Consider the following 21,493-nt stretch of genomic DNA (forward strand, 5'->3'; position numbering starts at 1 on the left):
GCCACTTTCTGCCATCAAAAAGTGCTCTCAGCGGAAGCCTTTGGGTACACCTGAACTCCCTGGGGGAGCCTTTACGCAACCCCACACTCAACAGGACTCTGCTCTTTCTCTCTCTCCAAACACTAACAACCCCAACCCTAACTCTATCTTTTGTTTTTACTTTGCTAGGCAGCTGAGCTCCACCACAATTGCTCTCTCACTCCCCCTCCTCAGAAGAGAAGGAGAAGAAAAGAAGAAAGTTCATGGGTTGAGAAAATGATAATTTAATTAAATGGAAAATAAATATTAGCCACAAATATTATTAAGAAAAAAGTAATTAATTTAACTAAAGGAAAGAGTGAAGCGTCGGCGTTTGGAGGGAATAAAGAAAAAAAAAAAAAACAAGCAGAGGCGATGTGGAAGCACAGAGAGAGAGGAAAGAAATTACTCTCTGCTTACCACTAACAAGTGGTGCTTGGCCCCGTCCCTGAAGCAGGGCGTCAATACACGTAGACACTGTTCGGGAGGAGGACGGATGTTTTAAGGACAGCCCCCCCCCCCAGTTAACTCCATCCCAGGCAGACCCAGCACAGGTGGTTACAGGATTCTTGGGCAGCAGCTCGTAACAGTCAAAAAAAAATAAAAATAAAAAAATCAAGCCCCAGACTCTGAAAATAGGAAGCAGAAAGCTGAGTGCGCTCAAGCGAGCTTTACCCGTTTTTTCCCCTTTACCCTTTTTTTACCTTTTTTTTTTTTTTTTTTTTTTTTACACCATTTTTGGGGTGAAAGCCAGCAGTTTCTGTTACCCACGCGCTCACGCTCTGTGTTTTCCCCAGCTGTTCCACAGCGCGGGGCAGAAGGCAGGCGAAGCGCTGCGGGCTGGTGCCCTTTTTCCACCTGCGTTTCAAGCGATCTGTGCTGGAGGGGAGCTCATGCTCAGGAGACTGCCGCCTGTTCACGGCGTAAACGTACCTGGCCGACCACGCGGCGTGACCGCTCACACCCAAAACCCCTTTTTTTGCGGCCTGCCCGACCAGCTCAGGGCCCCGTGCCCCGCACAACCTCTCCGAGGCACTCGAGGGAAGCTGGCGCTTGGTGTTAACGGCTTGGTCCAGCGGGAGCATCCCCACCGGCGCGGCTCCCGGCTTCGGCGAGGCCGCGCGTGTTTCCTGCTTTCCCCTCACCCGGGGTTTTGCCAGGCCTCTTTCCAGAAAAAGGCCCAGGCTTCGCCTCTCCGAAAAGCTGGAAGTTTTACAGAATTGGAGTGAGGCGAATGGGCCGATCGCACCGTTTCAGAGCAGAGGCCCGACTGAGCAAGGGGCTGGACGCGGGGGGTCCCCAGCGGTCCCTTCCACCCTCCACCCCTCTCTGAGTCGCCGCAGAGAACACGACGAAGTTTTTGCCGTCACGTCAGAGCCCCAAATGAGCCGCGTGCTGGAGGTGAGGTCCAAGTAGGCACTTTATTTCTGGTCGGAAAGCTGACGTCGACGCCACCGCCGCATGCGACGTGGGAAACGCGCGCGTACGTTGCAGCTGGAGGTGTGTGCTTGCAGAGGGGCCCCGGTGCACAGCAGCTGCGCTCAATGCCTCGCAGAAACACATTTCAAAGGAAGGGGAGCGTAGAACATCAGCCCTGCCGCTTTTAAGCAGGGCCCGGGGATGATGCGGGGAATAACACGGAGCACGCGGGGATCACGGGGGCAAAAGGAGCATCTCGCAAGACAGAAAAGAGCGCAATTATTCCTAAAGGGGAAAGATGTTTTTAAATACAGGGCTTAGGCATTGGAGGTGCACTCCCAGGCGCAGGCATCAGCCCGCGCTCGCAGAAAGAAACAGTGGAAGTCGTCGAGCGAAGCCTTTCTGGATGCCAAAACCCTGCTGTGGCGTGAATGCCATTTCCTCAGCAGGAAATAAATAGGATCCCCTAATTCTGCCCCTTGAATCCCAAGTTTACACAACACAGCAGAGCCAGCCCCATGTCCCAAGCGAAGGGCACCTTTTGCTACGTTAACGGTCCTTTTTCAACCTTCGTACTTTCGGACCTAGCAAGCGGTGGTGTATGTTGATGCACACAGACGTCGGTTACTGATGGTCCTGTTACCTTGGACAGCATTTCCACAACCAAAGCATGAAAAGTTAACAGCTGACGTCTAGGAGCAAGCAGTGAATTTGCCCTCAATACATAAACTTCAAACAGAAAGAAAAAAAAAATCACAACTCAAAACCTAGGCAAGGATGCCAGAGGAAAGGGGAAAAAAAAAATAATAATTCAGGACCAGAATCATGCCCCAGAAAGTATTTTCTCATGGCTGCTACTGCAGCTGTAAAATTAACACATTCCTACGATTGCTCCCACTTACCTACTGACCGCCTATCCTGAACTGAGAGGACGATTCTCCTCTTTAATGCCTTATTTTTTATTTTTTTTATTTTTTAAAAGCTTTGCCCCCGAGTTAGCATCACCTCAGCACACGACTGTTTCAACACCTGTCCCTAAAGCAGTACTGGAAGGGATCGCAGCAACGGCTGGAGAACTGAAACCACCGGGAAACGGCTAAAAGCAAAACACAGAACCCCCCAAAGCAGTTAATAGTGCAAATAGAAAACATCTCTTGTGTCTTACAAAAATACTACAGGGATCTAAAGATTACTGAGAAATACGTATAAAAGAAGCAGAATATACCCTTGAGCGCGAGTTACAGTTACGCGTGGCTAACCAAATTTAAACCCTCGTAATAAAGAAGTTTTGCAATCTTTAAGAGAAGGAGGTGCCTGCAGCCCCACAAACCTCCTGCTGCCCGCCCTGTGCTTCGGGAGCTGCTCAAGTTCTCCACTTCACACCTCGGCGGATTTATTTTAAAGCAGAATAAAGCGCAATCAGGTAAAATCCGTGGAGGTGACCACACCTGGGCAAAGCCTCCTTGAAACTGGCACACGTGGCTCCTGCGGTTCCCCGTTCACAACAGCAGGGCTGTGTAGCTCCCGTGACCTGCCCAAAGGAAGCGTCGGTATTTTATTTACGTTTTAATGCTCTGAGGCAGCGATATTTAACCTCCTTCAATCTATTTCTCAAAAAATCTCCCTTGCTTTTCTGATGGAAGTTGCTAGAGCTCTGCACCTCCCTATCAGAAAAAGCAGCTAGCTAAAAGTCCAGAAAGCCCCGTGGCGTCTCAGGACATAAGGCAACCTGTTTGGCATTTGGTTTGCTTAAAATTACCTAATGTAAACCTAAAAAAAAAAAAAAAAAGGATATATATGTATATATATACACACACACACTACTCCTTTACCATGCCCACAGGTGGGGGGGGGTCTTCCTAGATCATCACACCGGCAAAGCACCGCTAGCTAATTTTGTTGGCGTGTCAGGGACACTTTGCTGCCACATTTTGGAAAACATAACGCAGGATTTGTTCAGAGGACGGGGTGGAAGCTGTCAGCCCTTTCAGCACGATGAAATAACTGCACAGAGTACGCCCATCTGTGCCAGTTCACGGCCCCCTCGGGTAGCTGGGCACCTTCCACCCGGGATTTCCTTCCACCGTCACACACGGTTATAAGAGCAATAACGAGCTCATTCATAAAGTGATTACTTCTCTAACCTGCACCCACCAAAACCCCAAAAGCAGAACCCTAAAGAGTCTTCGAAAGACAGCAAGAGAAGCAAGGCTGTTTCTGCACGTTCCTGGCTCTCCAGGTGGGAGCCAACAATTTCAACCAAATATTTTTTTTTGGGGGGGGGGGCTGCAAATCAGCAGCAAGCCAGAGAGCTGCCGAAAGCCACCACCAGGGCAGCTGCTCGGCTCGGCGGTCACTGCAACGCCTGGGTTTGCCCAGGCGCTACGAGGCAGCCGAGCGCGGCTGCCCTGAACATGACGGCGTTGTCGGATTTCTCATTCACTTTAAAATTCACTTTGCTGTTGGCTCAACGCCCCCTGAAGACCGGACTTTGCCCTGTGCTCGTGCCAGAGCCGGTCCCACGCTGCTTTTATCAGCGCCAGCAGGTTCTGGCCAGAAACATCCCAAGGTGGGATGGGCAGGGGCTGAGCCGTGCTGAGTTATACAGCCCCGGCAATTAACGCCGGATCGTTAACCATCACCCAGTCCTCGCTGAAATGAGCCCTTCCCCGCTGCTCTGCGCAGAGCCTTGCTGGTGGTTTGGGTGCATCGAGACAGCATTTTCTCCTGGGACAAGCAGTGCTGAGCGCCGGGTGCAACCCCGCAACCTTGCTCCCGGCGCGGGAAGGGAAAAAACGGAGGAGCGGGGAGGACGCGGCGGGCTCTACGCCTCCGGCTGGCCCTTGTTCGTCTTCTTCAGCAGCTTCTTCAGGTCGGGAGACATGAAGTACGGCTTCTCGGCCGAGCCGTCGTTTCGCTCCAGGTCTTCCACTGCAACGAGAAACCCCCCCGCGCAGCAGCGGGGGCCACAGACAGGGGTTGGCACGGCCGCGGCACGGAGCTTAAAGGCAGCGAGACGGCAGAGGAGCGCTGTGCCACCCGGCTAAGGAACATTCCTTTGGGGCGCTCCCGTGGAAATAAAGGGCTTTCAGCTCATCGTGGGGAGAGGGGATTTTCCCTCTGCTGCACCTAAAGGCTCCCGGCGTGCGAAACGTCACAGCCGCTCCTTGTTTTAAAGGGAGTGCTGTGCTCTGAGAACTTCCTGATTGTTACGTGGAAGAAAGTAAAGGTTTGGCAATTATTTTTTTTTTTTTCCCTTGGGAAAGTTTAACAGTGCTGCAGGAAGGAGCTGCAAGGAGAGGTCACCCCGGAGTGCTGCCTCCACCTCCCTCCCTGCTCCTCCTGTGTCCTGAATTGCTTGGGCCACAAGCACAAAGTGATTTTTGCTCCTTCTGTGTCCCGAATTGCTCCGGCCACGAGTACAAAGGGATTTTGCTCAGCGTTGCTCGCCCAGCACACAATGCCCTCGCCAACACGCGACGCGCACGCGGTAATTAGGTGCATTCCCAGCACTGAACGCACCGGTTGGCCTCGGCGCCCAACAGCTGCTCCAGCGAGAAAGTCACAACCACAACAACAGAAAAAAACAAACCGCAAAGCACCAGCGTCAGAGCTGAGCAAAGAGAGCTCTGGGACGTTTTGTAAGGGACGACGCCGGGATGGGAATCCAAGCATCGACACTGCGCCTTTGTCCTGCTGGAGGTGGCGCTCCGTCTGCTCGGGGTTTGTACCGCGAGCTGCGGGATGGCGCGCAGGGTGAGTCGCCACGGACGGCGTTCCTTAAGCCTTGCTCACCCTTGGGGCATCAAGAGAAAACAAGGAGAGGACCCAGCCGCCACGAAGCCATCGTGGTCCTGCAGCTCCTCCACCCACAGAGCAGCCAAACCACCGACCAAAGCAGCTCTGGAGCAAGCAGAGCTCGTACAGCACCGGGCAAGCCTCTACGTAGGGGCTCAACCTCTGCGCCACCAGCAGGAGGACCCAAAAATCTTTGTTAAACGCAGGAGGCTGCGAGTAAAAGCCCCAGCAGCTTGCAACCACCGCCAGCTGCTCCTTTTAACCTCCCTACAACAACAGCGGGGGGGGTTCACCCAGGAGAAGGGCGTGCTCTGCCTCACACCCGACACTTTGCAGGAACTGAAAGCGAAACGTCCGCCACCGCGCACGGGGATCCTCGGGTGCGCTGACCCGCTTGGCACAGGGCGAGGAGCGGGGGCACCGGTTTTCCACCACCCCGGGAGCGAACCCGGCCGCACACCGGCACCGGGCACGCGTGGCTCAACAGCTCCTGGCCACACGTGCCCGGCTGTGCAGGAGCCCAGATTAACTCCAGATTTGTTCCTTCCACACACGAGTATTCATTATTGGGCGGGGAGGTGGGGTCGGTACAGCAGGGAGAAGCCAGCACCCCTCCGGCCGGGAGGACCTGGAGGACATCCAGCTGGGAGCTCTGCACCAACCGCGGCCGCAGGAGAAGGCTGCTGGGGCCACGCAGCCACCCCGGGGCCAGCCCTAGCCTTGGCTATCGGCGCTTTTGGAAGGCTCTAGGGTCCCCTTCAGCAGGATGGCACTCAGCTCGGGGGACATGTAGTAAGGCCTCTCGGGAGATCCATCGTTCCTCTCCAGATCTTCACCTTTTCACAACCCCAGGAAGAAGCAGCCGGGATGGGGAGAGGGGAACAAAAGAGCGGGAGAGGCCAGGGAAGGGCAGAGCAGAGGTGAGAGGAGGAGAAGAGCGAGGAGAGACACGAGGAAGGGAAGGAAGCAAAACAAAAGGGGAAAAAAAAGGAAAATTGAAGTTAGTAGCAGTTAGGTTCCCCCAAAACCAAAGCACCGAAACAGAGAGAGACCCAGAGACAGGCTGTGGGCTTCCAGGTAGAGGGGAGAGTAGAGGCTGGTAGGAAGGCAGGTGGAAGGTGGGGAAGGAAAGAGTGGGAGAAAACCCTACGGAGAGGCCAGGGGAGCAAACCCCGGGGTCCAGATGGCTCTGGGGCGGAGGGAGGTTCTGCTGCCCAGCGGGAGGAGGACACTTACAGAAGCAGAGGAAGAGGGTGTCCACGCACATGCCATAGACGCTGAAGAACCCGTGGGCAATGAGGTAGGAGCCCACGATCACCGTCTGAAAGAGAAACACTGCGGTTAGGTGGAACCTGGCAAGGAGGAGAGAATCCCAAATTCCCTGGGGGGAGGGGGAACAGAAAGGAACAGGGAACAAAAGGCGTCTGCAGCAAGGGTGGACGGAGCCAGCCCGGATGGCAAGACGCCTCCTAGCCAGCAGCCGAAACAAAGGCTCATTTCAGTGGCGATGGAAAATAAGCCCGCACAAAGCAGCTCTGCAGAGACAGCCAGCGGAGCAGCATTTTTAAGGCATTCTTGCTACGGATTTCTTTTGGTCACATCTAAATTCCCCAGCAGAGCAGAAAGCAGCTCACCAGAATAGGAACCCAGTAGTAATTCAGGGGCGGCGCTGTGTCTTGGACCAGCTTGATGCGCTGGGTGAAGAAAAAGAAGGCGAGGATTCCTGGAAAACAAAAAAATCACACAAACGGCTGCAGGACCCTGGGCAGAACGAGGGGGCTTGGGGAAGGCTCCCCTTCCCAAAAAACAGGCTTTGGGAAGGCTCCGGGTGCAGCAAATGCCCCAAGGAGAAGCTTAGGTTGGCCAACACTTACCAACGCTGCCCACGATGAGGAGTTTGCCGAGGAAGAAGAGGAAATCGGTGACTTTATCTAAGACGGCCACCCTGGGAATGAGAGAGAGGTGAGCGCCTGCTCCCAGCGGACATTTGGCTGCCTCTTTGACAGCAGGAGGGGCTTGGACACCGGGAACTCGCCCTCAGGCCAGGCTTTCGAGCAGGACCTCACCTAATGATGTTCCTCATCAGCAGGAAGAAGGCGTTCCTGGCGGAGGTGCAGAAGTTGGTGCCATAAACTGCAATCTAGGAGGGGTCACAGAAACGGAAGCAGAGAGGTGAGGAACAGCATTGTGCAGGATTCGGCCCAGAGAAGAGGCCACGATTCATCCCATCTCTTGAGTGAAATTCTCAGCCGGCTGGAGAAATCCCAAACCTGGAAGCGCTTTTTCCTCCACCGGCAGGTCAAGCATCAGCACCCGAACTGGGCCAAAAGCCAAATCCCCCCCCACCCTGGTGTCTCTGAAAAGGTTCGTGCCAAAGACGAGGCAACACAGTGAACGTTGAGGCTTTCCAGCAAAACAGCTAGAAAATGCTGAAAAGCTTCGTTTTCCCATGAAATTGAGAGGCACGGGTCTCAACAGCCTCCCAAAGACAGCCCCGCGTATGCCGATACCCCCCATAGCCATGACCCCTTGGGCGCCCAACGCTGGCAGACCCTTACCATGATGTAGGCGTTTCTATTGAGGAACTTGATAAATTTTTCCAGGCACCAGAAGCAGCACTTCAGGCAGCTCAAGAGGAACTTGGCAAACTTGTTATCTGCAGCTGGAGGAACACCATGGGACAGGAGGATGAGCAGCTGAACCCAGAGGCCCTCTGCAAGCCTCAAGGTGCCCACGTCCCTGTCCCAGCCTCTGGATCCATCTGGTCCAACCCCTGACCACCTCCAGACATCTGGAGCACCTCAAGGGAGCATCTCCAAGGAGGGAGACGTCCCCCATGGGCTCTGGTACCGCAGAGACACCAGCCGTGCCCACCTACTCATTTCCCAGCCCCGTTTTGGTACCTTTCAGCCTGTGGTCCAGGTACTCCAGGGTGACCCTGATGACTTGGACGATGGCGAGGATCAGCGACCCGAAGGCGAGCGAGCCGGTGTGGTACCTGGGAAAACCGCTCCGGTTAGACGCGGAAAACCCCGAGAAGCTCGCGGTGCTCCTCAAGGGACGTACCGGAGCGCGCGGCCGAAGGCGGAGAAGAGGGGGAAGGCGGGCATGTCGTCAGGTTTCTTGAAGGCCCAGTAGTACGAGGCGAAGGCGCCTGCCAGCGTCACCTGCCCCAGCGCGATCACAAAGTTGGCGAGCCAGAAGAACATGAAGACGTTGAAGAACTGGAGGATGATGAGGTACTTGTGGTACGCCGTCTCTCCCCCATAGAACGCGAAGAGGCACTGGGCGTCGGGGCACAGCTTGGTGACGTTGGACGTGTTGAATTTCTGGGGGGGGGACAGAAGAATTTTAGGCACCGTGAGGCGGACCGACGACATCTCGTGGTCAACCCAAAGCCACACCGGCTTTCAGAAGACTTGATCCTGCTCAACGTTTTGTACATTTGCTCAGATCAAAAAGCAAGCTTTGCGCATAAAACAGCTTAAAGAAAAATAACAGCACGATGCATATGAGTTCAGAAGTGTGGAATTTCGCTTGTAAGAGCCTACAGGCTTGAATGACCACCAAAGTATTTTTTGTGTAAGAAACTATCTTTTCTTTCACGGGTAAAGCATAGCATTGGAATGAATTTCTTGACATCCTCACCTCTGGGCTGCAGGTCTGCCCAGAAAACTGGCACGCCGACTCGTTGAACACCTTATAGACCGCCTCGTTGGAGGTGGAGAGGAAGCTGCAGCACGGCAGTTAAGGAGACACGACTTCACAAAAACACAAGCCTGGATCCTCAGCCCGCCCAACGCAGCTTTGCTCTTGCCAATCTTCTGCTTCCCTACGATGGGTTTTGTTTCTTTTAACCCAGAGGCCGCAGCTGGCGGCTTTGCAAGCGGATGCATCCCTGACTCTGGAACGAGTTCAGCACCCTGGAGGACCTTTAGTGTCTCCACGGCTTCCTTCCCCTGGAGCCAACGCGCAGGAAAAGGAAGGAGAAAGGATACACGGCCGTGCTGGCCCAGTAGGCGATGCAGAGGCACAGCAGGAAGAAGGTGCACAGCGGAAACAGCAGCGACATCATGATGTGGCCAACAGCCCTGCCGAGGACGGGGGAAGGCGGTTAGAACCCGTGGAAGCCCTCGTGAAGACGGGGACACCCCGTTGTCCCCTCCCTTCGCAACGGGTGACCACGGCCACCTCCGCCCGGGGACGCGGTGGCCCGTACCTGCTGGCCTCCTTGATGAGCGCGATGGCGATGAGGATCCTCTTGCGGAGGAAGATGAGCAGCAGGATGATGACCACCTCCACCACGCACAGGATGATCACTGGAAGGGAGAAGGGGAGCCCCATCAGCGCACGGGCACCGTCCACCCTCGCCTTCCCAATCCACCGTGGTGCCCAGCAATCCCCGAGGGACGTCCGGCACGGCCTTCACGTCCTCCATCCCGTGGCATCGAGCACAGCCACCCTCCGTAGCCCAGCTTTTTGGAGAGGGCCACCAAGAGGCCAAGAAGGCCCCGAAGTCTCTGTGCTCTCCCTTCCCGAGCACGTTCCCCGTGTCCGCAGGAGGACAGGGACTCACTGAACGCCAGCCACGTCTGCCGCAGGTGGAGGTAGACGCGCAGGTCCGTCTGAAACCCAAGGTCCGTCAGGGAGACGTCGGAACCAGCTTCCCCCTTCAGCTTGGCGTACTCCATGTAACAGTGGAAGATTCCTGGGGTGGAAAGCAGAAAATCGTCGTACTGGCACTCAACAGCAGAGAGCGAGGTGCTGCCCAACCCCGCCGATATTTGGGTCCAAGGACTCTGCCTGGGGGGGTTCTGCATGCAAACCCTGCTTAAGATAGGGAAAGGAAAACAGGGAGAGCACGGAGAAGGCTCCCGACCGCCGAGGACATCGCTCACCGTAGCCCAGCACCAGGATCACCAGCACGATCATCACCCAGACCATGATCCCGGCCAGGAAGCGGAGCAGGACGATGAAGATCAAGCTGGCCACCATTGCGATCACCAGGCCTCTGCGGGAGGAAGAAGGCAGCCTTAGAAATGGAAACTCTCCGTGACAGAGGGTGACTGGGGTGGGGGCGAAGTTGCTCCAACACGCTCCAAAAAACCCCGTGCCACTTCCCACTCCTGTGGACCTCTCTGGTGTGGGAAGGGGACAGCTCGGTCCTTCGGGACCTGCTTTACTTCAGCCTCTACACCCACTGCCACCCTTCTGCTGGCAGGTTTGAATGGAAATTATGCAAAAGTCAGGAAAAGGCAGAAAACGGTGGGGGAACTCCTGAGCTTTGCCCCTCGGGAGCAGGTGCCGCACGGGCGCCAGCCTCTGCTCACATTATGATCCAGTACCAGGAGACCGTGTAGTCCTCAAAGATCTTCATGGCCAGCTGCCTCATCTCCAGGACCACGTTTGCTTTTCTGGAACGCAAAAAATAAATAACAATAATAAAACAAAAGCAAAAGGCAGGGGAGAGCGTCGGTGTCCGCTCTGCCTGCGGCGGTGCAGACAAAAACCTCGTGGTTTGCTCCCCCCCGACGCGACGATAACGCAGCAGCCTCGTCACTGCTCCCGTGTTCGCTGGCACCTACTTGGCCCCCTCGAGCAGCTCGGTGACGTTCCTGCGGCTCCCGCGCCCGTCGTCGTAGGTGGTCTCGTTCCCCACCATGATGACGCCCTTCTTGGCCTGGATGGCCGGGAGGCAGCGGCGAGCCACTGCAAAAGAGGGGGCTCAGCAGATGCCCCCCCCCGCCATGGGACACCCCCAAACGCGCTCGCCCACCGGCGACCCCAGGGATGGTGCTGCTCCCGTCCAGCATCCCGCTGAGACGAACCCCCAGCAGCACTCCCAAACCCACCCAAACCTCCCCCAAAATCCCCAACGGGCAGCTCGGATCCCAAAAAGCCCAAACAAAGCGAGCACGGGCGCTTCCCCAGCCACAATGAGCAGGGTCCCAGTTTGTTAACCAGTTAACGGCAGCTCGTTAGCCACCTCCAGACATACGTGGGGTGCTGGGGATGAGCATGGCCGGGCACTCCTTGTCCTTCAGCACCTCGATGGGAGCCTGGATGGGGACAGCAAGGGGGAGGTGAAGTTCTGGGGCTGAGATGGGACGAAGCCCCGCTCGGCGCAGCCCGACGCACCTTGCTCAGGTCCCCGAATTCGGGCACGCAGAACTGCCGGTAGTACTGCAGGTCGGCGGGCACGAGGTAGGCACCCAGGTAGGTCATGTACCGGTCCGGACATTTGCTCACGCAGATCTAGGAACAAGGAGAGGAGGAGGTGGGGAAGTGCACCAGGAATGCCGCAAAACCCTTCGTTTTTGGCATTTTTCTCTTTTTTAAAGAAGCCCAGCACCGGGGAGCTGCACCGGTAGAGCATCCAGAAGTACCTGTGTGGTCGGGCACTGAAACTCCAGCAGCACCAGCGGGCTGGCACACTTCACGATGTCGAAGTAGAAGAGGAAAGGCTTGTCCCTGCGAAGAAAACGGCTCAAAATGCCACCCCGGGGGCGTCGCGACGCCAGCGAGCAGCACACGAGCAGGGAGGACCGGGGGGGGGCACCTACTCGTTGGCCGTTCCCTGATGACCGCAGAACTGCCCGCGGCTGTCCGTGGGGTAGATCACCTTCCGCGGGTCCCCGTGCGTCCACGCTGGGCAGTGGGGACAAAACGGGGCAGTTTGGTTACCTCCGGCCCCATGCCCACCTCTATTTTTCCCGAGGAGCTCCCGGCCCCTCGGACCCCCCCGGCACCATACGTACCCACGATGCCCACCACGACATAGCCCACGATGGCGAGGACCAGCAGGATGCAGCAGGCCACATCGGTGCAGCCCCTGCGGCCGGGGAGAGAAGCGGGGCCGTGAGCACGGCCGCCGGCCCCGCCAGGGGGTCGCGGGGGGGGGCTGCTCTTACCTGTCGTAGATGGGACCTTTGAACTTCGGGTCATATTTCTGCGGCGTCCCTGCGGGGATGGAGAACAAACCGGCTCAGTTGGAAAAACCACTGGGGAGGAGGAGTTTTCCCTTCGCTTCCCCGCCGCCTCCCCAAGGAGGCAGCGAAACCTCCGCGCCCTTGGGAACGCGATGCTGCCACCAAGACCAGGCTGCCGAGGGGGGGGGGAACATCCAAACGACACCCCCACCCCGTTCCCATTGCTGCTGGAAAAGTTCCAGCCCACCCTTTAGGTTTGTTCTCCCCTCCCTGTGACAACGATGCACCAAAACCCAACGCGGACGTGAGCAAAGCAGGAGCCGTCCCTGTGCAGACCGGGGAGCCCCGATTCCCAAACACCCCCCCCCCCCAAAGCTTTTAAACAAAAGGCCTGGGAGAACCAGGAGCAGGAGGAAAATAATCTCCAGCTGCCATTTCCCTCCTTCAGCGCCTCTGCTTTCCAGGCGTGGAAACAATTATCCCCTTGGAGAGCAAGTTTCCCCACAGCTCTCTCCGAAATCGTTCCCCTGCTCCTGCAACCTGCACCCGCTCCTGCCCGGCAGCCCGGTGGTTAAGCCGCGCTCCTTCGCCCCTCGTTATTTTTAGGGTGGGAATTCAGCCAGCGAGGCCGGTTCCAGTGTGGGAGCGGCCGGGAGCTGGGACACGTCTGCTTCGAGGCAGTCCTGGGGCGCTGGGAGCAGCCCCGTACCAGGACAAGTCAATTTTGGGGTGCCCAGAGCAGCCCCGTACCAGGACAAGTCAATTTTGGGGTGCCCAGAGCAGCCCCGTACCAGGACAAGTCGGTTTTGGGGTGCCCGGAGCAGCCCCAGACCAGGAAACATCAGTTTGGGGGGGGGCCTGAAGTGCCTGCTTCTGGGGAGACGTATGATTCAAGGCACTTTTGGGGTGCCTGGAGCAGCCCCACGCTGGGACACAGCAGTTTTGGGGTGCTTGAAGCAGCCCCACAAGGGGGGATGCAGTCAGCACTCAGAGCAGCCTGGGGGGCACTGCGAGCAGCCCCATAAGAGGACACACCAGTTTGGGGGCACTCAGAGCAGCCTGGTATCGGGGAAACATCTGATTCAAGGCACTTTTGGGGTGCCTGGAGTAGCCCCACGCAGGGAACACATCTGTTTTGGGGTGCTAGAAGCAGCCCCGTGCTGCACACATCACTTTTGGGGTGCTTGGAGCAGCCCCACACCATGCACTTTGGTTTTGGGGTGCCCAGAGCAGCCCCGCACCACGCGTATTGGTTTTGGGGTGCTTGGAGCAACCCCGTGCTGCACACACCGGTTTCGGGGTGCCCAGAACAGCCTCACACCATGCACATGCCAGTTTTGGGTGCCCAGAGCAGCCCTACAACACACACATCGTTTTTGGGGTGCTTGGAGCAGCCCCACACCATGCACATCGGTTTTGGGGTGCCCAGAGCAGCCCCACACCCATCGGTTTCGGGGTCCCCAGGGAGCTGCGCCCCCACGGAGCGACCCCACCATATCCCAGGGAGCTCCCAGCCCTTTTTGGGGACGCTGCGCCCCAAAACACCCACTCGGGGGCCTCGACCCTTGCACGGCGCCCTCCGTGCCCTCGGCGCCGCCGCCCCATAAACAGCAGATCCACCCGGCCGCCCTCGTTAGCCATTAACCGCCGCGCTAACGAAGGCCTCGGTGTTAACGAACCCTCCCCGCCGCCTCGCAGGCAGGAAGCACCGCGAACCAAAGCGGGGCCGAGCTCGCGCCATGCCTTATCTCGGCCGCCGCAACTTCCTGCGCCCCACTCCTTGGTGCCGCCGAGGGGCCCCCGGCACGGGGTCGGGGGCGAACCCCGCGCCCCCCACCCCGACGCCTTCACCCCCCCAACCCTTACCGTGCTTGCCGTAGTAGTTCTCCTCCTCCTGGTCCCCCATCCCCTCGCCGCTCGCCCCAAAACAGCCCCTGCGCGCTCAGCCCTGGGCGTGCCGGTCTGCCAGGAACCGCAGCCGGCGGTGCAAAACACGCCGTTAAAGGCGCAGCTGCTTCATCCCCTCCTCATCCTCGCCTCGCAGCTGCTTCGTCCCCTCCTCATCCTCGCCCCGGCGCCCACCGCCCACGGCGGCCACCACCCTCCGCCCGCCGGCGGGGCGGCGCGGTGACCACAGCGCGGTTTGGTTTTGGTTTTCATCCCGGCGGTTTGCTATATTTAGGGGTCTGAATAAATATTTAGGGGACAAATAAATATTGCGGGGGGGGGGGGGGGGGGGTATAAATAAATCAGCGTGGCGCTGGGCGGCTCCGCGGAGGGTTGGGGACGGCGGCGCCGCGATGTCCCCGCGGCTCATAGGCTGCCGGTGATGTCAGGGAGCGGGGCTCAGCACCCCCGGATGCGTCGCGGGAACAAAAGAGGGGCACGGAGGGGGCCGGGACGCGTGACCCCGTTGTGCCCCCCCTCCGGCCCATGGGGACGCCGGGACCCCCCGGTTCGGCGTCAGAGGACGGTGGCACCGCATCGGCGCGCCCAGGTCCGGTTGGTGGCACTCGGGGTGCCAGCAGAGGTGCCCCACCCTGAGACCGTCCCCGTCTCACCGCGCACGATTCGCCCCCCCCAAAACTCGGTGGTCCCCAAAGCTGGGGGGGGGGGGGGGGGGGCCAAAACCGGCAGCCCCCAAAACTCGGTGCTCGCCAAACCCGGCGACCCCCGAACTTGGTGGTCCCGAAACTTCACAATCCGCAAACTCGGGTGGTCCCCAAATCCAGCAGCCCCCAAACCAGCGGTCCCGAAACCCAGAAACCTCCAAACGGGGTGGTCCCCAAACGGGGTGCCCCCCACACTCGGTGGTGACCGTACCCCCCCCCCCCCCCAAAACTCAGTGCTCCCCAAAGCTGGTGCCCCCCAAACCCAGCAGTCCCCAAACTTGGTGGTTCCCAAACCTGGTGGCCCCCAAACCCGGCGGCCCCCAAACCCGGTGGCCCCCACGCTCGGTGGTAGCCGTACCCCCCCCCCCCCCAAAAACAAACCTCAGTGCTCCCCAAACCCAGCAGCCCCCACTCATGGCAGTCACAAAACCCAGTGCCGCCCCCCCCCCCCACCCCAAATTCGGTGCTCCCAAAACTCGGTGACCCCCAAAACCTGGTGACCCCCAAAACCTGGTGACCCCCCCAGCCCCCCGCTCCCCCCCCCCCCCAGCAGCCCACCCACCCCGGGGACCCCCAGGCAGGCCGCTGCCGGGGAAGGGACCCCCATAACGGATGGGAATCCGTGGGGACCCCCCCCCCGGAGACAACCGAGGGGGGGGGTCCCGGGGTTCCCAAGGGTCCCGGGGGTCCCGGGGGTCCCCTCGCCGCCCCGGTACCGTAAGCGCCGTCCGGGTCCTTCCTCCCCCCCATGGCGGGGGCTCGGGGATGCTCCGGGTCCCCCCCCCCCTCGCCGCTGCCGTTGCGGCCGCTCCCGGGGCGTTGCGCCTGCGGCTCCGAGCAACCGAAGGGGGGGGGGGGGGGGGGGGGCGCCGTTACCGTGGCCCCGCCCCCCGCCCGTGGCCCCGCCCCCTCCTCTTAGCCCCGCCCCCTGACCCCCCCCAAAAAAAATCGCTCCCCCCCCCCCCCCCCCTTATGCCCATCACGGTTGGGCTCGGTGCTGGGGGGCGGGGGGGGGGGGGGGGCGCACGGTCGGGTGTTGGGGGGCTGCGGGGAGCCCCCCCCGGGGTGGGTTGGGGGTCCTGGGGGTTGGGGGGGGGGCTGCAGGGAGCCCCCCCCCAAGGATCGGGGGGGGGGGGGGTCCAGGGTGGGGGAGGGGGCTGCAGGGAGCCCCCACACACAGTTGGGGGGGGCTGGGTGTTGGGGGCTGCAGGGAGCCCCCCCCCCCCCCCCCCCCCCCAGGATCAGGGTGGGGGGCTGGGTGTTGGGGGGCTGTAGGGAGCCCCCCCGGGGGGGTTGGGGGTCCTGGAGACTGGGGGGGGTTCAGGGAGCCCCCCCCCCAGGATCAGAGCGGGGGGCCTGGGGATTGGGGGGCTGCAGGGAGCCCCCCCAGGGTCAGGGTGGGGGTCTCGGTTTTTGGGGGGGCTGCAGGGAGCCCTCCACAGTCAGGGTGGGCGTTCTGGGTGTTGGGGGGCTGCAGGGAGCCCCCCCTGGATCGGGGGGGGGGTCCAGGGTGGGTGGGGGGGGCTGTGGGGAGCCCCTGAGGGTCAGGAAGGGGGGTCCCAGGTGTCGGGGGCCTGCACAGATGTACCCCCCAGGCCAGGACAGGGGGGGTCCCAGCTAGGAAGGGGCTGCCAGCCCCTCCAGCCCCACGCATGGGGGTCCCGGGTGCCAGGGGGCTGCTCAACCCCCCCCCCCTCCCCCAGTTAAACCATGACCCCCCCCAGGTTGTGGGTCCGATGTGGGCCCCCCCCCCATCCGTGCCGCCCACCCCTCCCCGTCCCCCATCCCCACGCGGGGACGGAGCCACCCGCAGCCCCCGGGACAAGGCCAAGCCGAGCTTGGGGCCCCCCCACAAATGGGGCTGGGGGGCTGTGACCCCCCCCCCCCCCCCGAGTCCTCCCCCCCCCCCCCCCCGGAGCCGTCCCCTTTAAGGCCCCACCGGGCCATGGGCGCAGCCGCTCACCTGGCGCAGGTGACGGGGAAGGAGGAAGCGGCAGCCGGGGCCATGTCCGCCTCCGCCGTCTTCATCCTGGACCTCAAGGGGAAGGTGAGACCCCCCCCCTTTGGGACCCCCCCCCGCTCCCCACCCACCCCCCAGGACCACAACACCCCATGGGCCCCGGCCTCAAGGTCAGCCAAGGTCACGGCGGGTCCCCCCCCCCCCGTCACCGCCATCCTTGGGGACACGCGCGTGGAGAAGCGGTGGTGGTCGGGGTGGGCGAGGGGCGTGCAAAGGAAGGGGGGGGGGGTCCCGGCTGACCCCCCCCCCCTCGCTGCCCCCCCCCTCAGCCCCTCATCAGCCGCAACTACAAGGGGGACGTGAGCATGGGGGAGATCGAGCACTTCATGGGGCTGCTGCTGCAGAAGGAGGAGGAGGGGGCTTTGGCCCCGCTGCTGACCCGCGGCCAGGTTCATTTCCTCTGGATCAAGCACGCCAACCTCTACCGTATCCTTCCTGCCCCCCCACCCCACCCCCGGGACCCCCCCACCCCCCACCCCGGCGCCTTTCCTTAACCCCCTCCCCAGTGGTGGCCACCACCAGGAAGAACGCCAACGCCTCCTTGGTCTTCTCCTTCCTCTACAAGGTGGTGGAGGTGAGGCCGGGGGGGATTTTGGGGGGGGGTCGGTGACCCCGGCTGGACCCTCCTGGGGGGGGGTGACAAAGGTGGGAGCCCCCCCCGTGTGTGTGTCCCCCCAGGTCTTCTCGGAGTACTTCAAGGAGCTGGAGGAGGAGAGCATCCGGGACAACTTCGTCATCGTCTACGAGCTGCTGGACGAGCTGATGGACTTCGGCTTCCCGCAGACCACCGACAGCAAAATCCTCCAGGAGTGAGTGGGGCGGGGGCTTGGGGGGCTTTGGGGGGGGGGGCAGGACCCCCCCCCCCCCCGCCATCACCCCCATCCTTCAGGTACATCACGCAGGAGGGCAACAAGCTGGACACCGGCAAGTCCCGCGTGCCCACCACCGTCACCAACGCCGTGTCCTGGCGCTCCGAAGGCATCAAGTACAAGAAGAACGAGGTCTTCATCGACGTGATCGAGTCGATGAACCTGCTGGTGAGGGGGGGGGGGAGCCTACAAAAGGGGGGGGCACCAAAAAATGGGGGGTGGGGGGTCCCAACGCGGCGGGGTCTGCTGCTGGGTGCCCGCCGGTGAGGGGCGGTGGTGGTGGTGAGGCCTGTGGTGGTGGGGTTGGGGCTGGAGATGGGGCTGGAGATGGTGGGGGGGGAACTGGGGCCAAATCGGTGGGGCCGGGGGAGGACTGGGGTCAAACTGGTGAGGGGGGGAGCGACTGGGTCGAACTGGTGGTGGTAGTGGGACTGGGGTCGGACTGGTGGTGGTAGTGGTGGGACTGGGGCCTAAATGGTGGTGGTGGTGGGACTGGGGTCAGACTGGTGGGGGGGGGGGGGACTGAGGTCAGGCTGGTGGTGGTGGTGGGACTGGGGTTGGACTGGTGGTGGTAGTGGTGGGACTGGGGCCAGAATGGTGGTGGTGGTGGGACTGGGGTCGGACTGGTGGTGGTGGTGGTGGGACTGGGGCCTAAATGGTGGTGGTGGTGGGACTGGGGTCGGACTGGTGGTGGTAGTGGTGGGACTGGGGCCTAAATTGTGGTGGTGGTGGGACTGGAACCCAACTGGTGGTGGTGGTGGGACTGGGGCCAGAATGGTGGTAGTGGTGGGACTGGGGTCGGACTGGTGGTGGTAGTGGTGGGACTGGGGCCTAAATGGTGGTGGTGGTGGGACTGGAACCCAACTGGTGGTGGTGGTGGGACTGGGGCCTAAATGGTGGTGGTGGTGGGACTGGAACCCAACTGGTGGTGGTGGTGGGACTGGGGTCAGACTGGTGGTGGTAGTGGTGGGACTGGGGCCTAAATGGTGGTGGTGGTGGGACTGGAACCCAACTGGTGGTGGTGGTGGGACTGAGGCCACACTAGTGGTGGTGGGACTGGAACCCAACTGGTGGTGGTGGGACTGGAACCCAACTGGTGGTGGTGGTGGGACTGAGGCCACACTAGTGGTGGTGGGACTGGAACCCAACTGGTGGTGGTGGGACTGGAACCCAACTGGTGGTGGTGGTGGGACTGAGGCCACACTAGTGGTGGTGGGACTGGAACCCAACTGGTGGTGGTGGTGGGACTGAGGCCACACTAGTGGTGGTGGGACTGGAACCCAACTGGTGGTGGTGGGACTGGAACCCAACTGGTGGTGGTGGCGGGACCGGGGCCAGCGCTGGGTCCGGTGCCCGCAGGTGAGCGCCAGCGGCAGCGTGCTGCTCAGCGAGGTGGTGGGCACCATCAAGCTGAAGGTTTTCCTCTCGGGGATGCCCGAGCTGCGCCTGGGCTTGAACGACCGCGTCCTCTTCGAGCTGACGGGACGTGAGTGCCGCCGGGGTGGGCGCGGGGCCGCCGGGGGGGGGGCGGGGGGGGGGCCGTCCCCGTCCCCTGGCGCGGTGCGCGTCCCCCACGGCGCCGCCCGTCCGCAGGGGGCAAGAACAAGTCGGTGGAGCTGGAGGACGTGAAGTTCCACCAGTGCGTGCGGCTCTCGCGCTTCGACAGCGACCGCACCATCTCCTTCGTGCCGCCCGACGGCGACTTCGAGCTCATGTCCTACCGCCTGGGCACCCGCGCCAAGCCGCTCATCTGGATCGAGTCGGTCATCGAGAAGTTCTCCCACAGCCGCGTCGAGATCATGGTCAAGGTGAGGCACCCCGGCGGCACCCCGGAGGGGACCGAGGCCGCCCGTTGACCCCGTCGCCGCGTCCCGTGTCCCCCCTCAAGGCCAAGGCGCAGTTCAAGAAGCAGTCGGTGGCCAACGGCGTGGAGATCGCGGTGCCGGTGCCCAGCGACGCCGACTCGCCCAAATTCAAGACCAGCGTGGGCTCGGCCAGGTACCTCCCCGAGAAGAACCTCGTCGTCTGGAGCATCAAATCCTTCCCGGTGAGGCCGCCGGGGGGGTGGGGGGGTGGGGGGACGGGGGCGGCAGCGGGGTGCCCGCCGTCCCCACGGGGTCGTCCCCGCGCCGTCCCCAGCCGCGCCGTGCCGCGCAGGGGGGCAAGGAGCACCTGATGCGCGCCCACTTCGGGCTGCCCAGCGTGGAGAAGGAGGAAGACGAGGGGCGGCCGCCCATCGCCGTCCGCTTCGAGATCCCCTACTTCACCGTCTCGGGCATCCAGGTGACCACCGGGGCCTGGGGGGGGGGGGGGGTTGGTGGCCTCGGGGTCCTCCCCCCCCGATGGATTTGGGGACGGGGTGGGAGGGACGCGTCGGAGGGGCCGTGGGGTTGGGGTGGCCCCAGGGAGGTGACCGCGATGTTTTGGGGACAGGGGAGTGGGGACACGGCCCATGGGGGTGTCCTGGGTTTTGGGGGGGCTGCCAGGGTCCTCTTTTTTGGGGGGGGGGTTGGTGGCCTTGGGGTCCCCCCCAGTGGATTCGGGGATGGGGTGGGAGGGACACATTGGAGGGGCCGTGGGGTTGGGGTGGCCCCAAGGAGGTGACCCCAATGGTTTGGGGACAGGGGAGTGGGGACACGGCCCGTGAGGGTGTCTTGGTTTTTTGGGGGGTGTCGGGGTCCTCTTTTTTTGGAGGGGGGGGGTTGGTGGCCTCGGGGTCACCCCCCAATGGATTCGGGGACGGGGTGGGAGGGACACGTCGGAGGTGCCATGGGGTTGAGGTGGCCCCAGGGAGGTGACCGCGATGTTTTGGGGACAGGGGAGTGGGGACACGGCCCGTGGGGGTGTCCTGGGTTTTGGGGGGGGTGTCGGGGTCCTCTTTTTTTTTTGGGGGGGGGGGACACACACAGCATCCCCAACCGCCGTGCCACCAGGTGCGGTACATGAAGATCATCGAGAAGAGCGGCTACCAGGCGCTGCCCTGGGTGCGCTACATCACCCAGAGCGGGGGTGAGTGGGACCCCCCCGGGACCCCCCCGCCTTGGGGACCCCCCCACACTTTGGGGATTGCCCCCCCACACTTTGGGGACCCTCCCTCACCGCTGCTCCCCCTCCCGCAGACTACCAGCTCCGCACCAGCTAGGGGGGGGCCACAGCCATGCCCCCCCCTCCCCAAGGACTCTCCCCACAGAGACCCCCCCACACGCCACAGAGACACCTCGCCCCCCCCTTTGCCCCCCCCCCACCTTGGGGACCCCCCCCCCCAACCTTGGGGACCCCCCCCCCAACCTTGGGGACCCCCCTGCTCCGCCTCTGTCCCTATAAAGATGGGAGCTGTGATGGGGCCGGCTCCGTGCTTTTCTTGGGGGGGGGGCACAGGGGGGGGATCGCAAGTGGGGGGAGGTTCAGGTTCGGGGGGGGGTCTCAAGTGTGGGGGGGTCTCAAGTAGGGGGGTTATGGGGGGGGTCTCACAGGAAGGGGGTCTCATGGGGGGGTCTCAAGTGGGTATCATGGGAAGGGGGGGTCTCAATGAGGGGGTTTCAATGGGGGGGGTCTCAAGTGGGGGGGCCTCACGGGGAGCCTCAAGTGGGGGGGAGCGGGGGGGGTCTCATTGGTGGGGGTCTCAAGTGGGGGGAGTTTTGGGGGGGTCTCCCGGAGAGGGGGTCTCATGGGGGAGTCTCACGTGGGGGGGTCGGGGGGATCTCACTGGGGGGGGGGGTCTCATGTGGGGGGGTGTCATGGGGGGGGTCTCAAGGAGGTGGAGTTTCGGGGGGGTCTTGTGGGGGGGTCTCACGGGGAGGGGGTCTCATGGGGGGGTCTCATGGGGGG

The 21,493-nt window shown here is 61.6% G+C and overlaps 2 protein-coding genes across 5 annotated transcripts; one reads left to right on the forward strand and one right to left on the reverse strand.

Annotated features, from left to right (window-relative positions):
* Positions 1-1,420: 1,420 nt before the first annotated feature.
* On the reverse strand, positions 1,421-15,635 carry SLC44A2 (solute carrier family 44 member 2 (CTL2 blood group)). 3 transcript variants are annotated; one of them, XM_066986519.1, is made up of 22 exons: positions 14,031-14,325; positions 12,147-12,195; positions 11,994-12,067; positions 11,799-11,883; positions 11,622-11,706; positions 11,374-11,490; positions 11,234-11,294; positions 10,821-10,944; positions 10,566-10,649; positions 10,134-10,246; positions 9,812-9,943; positions 9,455-9,554; positions 9,234-9,326; positions 8,884-8,968; positions 8,302-8,564; positions 8,139-8,233; positions 7,794-7,897; positions 7,302-7,375; positions 7,110-7,180; positions 6,870-6,958; positions 6,472-6,556; positions 1,421-4,368 (listed from the first exon to the last, which is right to left on the reverse strand). In XM_066986519.1, the coding sequence occupies exons 1-22, from the start codon at positions 14,068-14,070 to the stop codon at positions 4,262-4,264; spliced, it is 2,130 nt and encodes a 709-aa protein (XP_066842620.1). In that variant the 5' UTR covers positions 14,071-14,325; the 3' UTR covers positions 1,421-4,261. The 3 variants fall into 3 exon arrangements, with proteins under 3 accessions (XP_066842620.1, XP_066842619.1, XP_066842618.1); XM_066986518.1 differs by lacking the exons at positions 1,421-4,368; positions 14,031-14,325 and adding exons at positions 4,695-6,071; positions 15,493-15,635; XM_066986517.1 differs by lacking the exon at positions 1,421-4,368 and adding an exon at positions 4,695-6,071 and having other exon boundaries at positions 14,031-14,329.
* On the forward strand, positions 14,441-20,957 carry AP1M2 (adaptor related protein complex 1 subunit mu 2). Of its 2 annotated transcripts, none has more exons than XM_066986520.1 (11): positions 14,441-14,661; positions 17,066-17,222; positions 17,303-17,370; positions 17,475-17,605; positions 17,686-17,833; positions 19,025-19,151; positions 19,259-19,473; positions 19,554-19,712; positions 19,823-19,948; positions 20,599-20,674; positions 20,785-20,957. In XM_066986520.1, the coding sequence occupies exons 1-11, from the start codon at positions 14,494-14,496 to the stop codon at positions 20,805-20,807; spliced, it is 1,398 nt and encodes a 465-aa protein (XP_066842621.1). In that variant the 5' UTR covers positions 14,441-14,493; the 3' UTR covers positions 20,808-20,957. The 2 variants fall into 2 exon arrangements, with proteins under 2 accessions (XP_066842621.1, XP_066842622.1); XM_066986521.1 differs by lacking the exon at positions 14,441-14,661 and adding an exon at positions 16,693-16,823 and having other exon boundaries at positions 20,785-20,954.
* Positions 20,958-21,493: the final 536 nt, after the last annotated feature.

Source organism: Anser cygnoides, chromosome 34, assembly GCF_040182565.1.
Source record: "Anser cygnoides isolate HZ-2024a breed goose chromosome 34, Taihu_goose_T2T_genome, whole genome shotgun sequence".
NCBI lineage: Eukaryota > Metazoa > Chordata > Aves > Anseriformes > Anatidae > Anser > Anser cygnoides.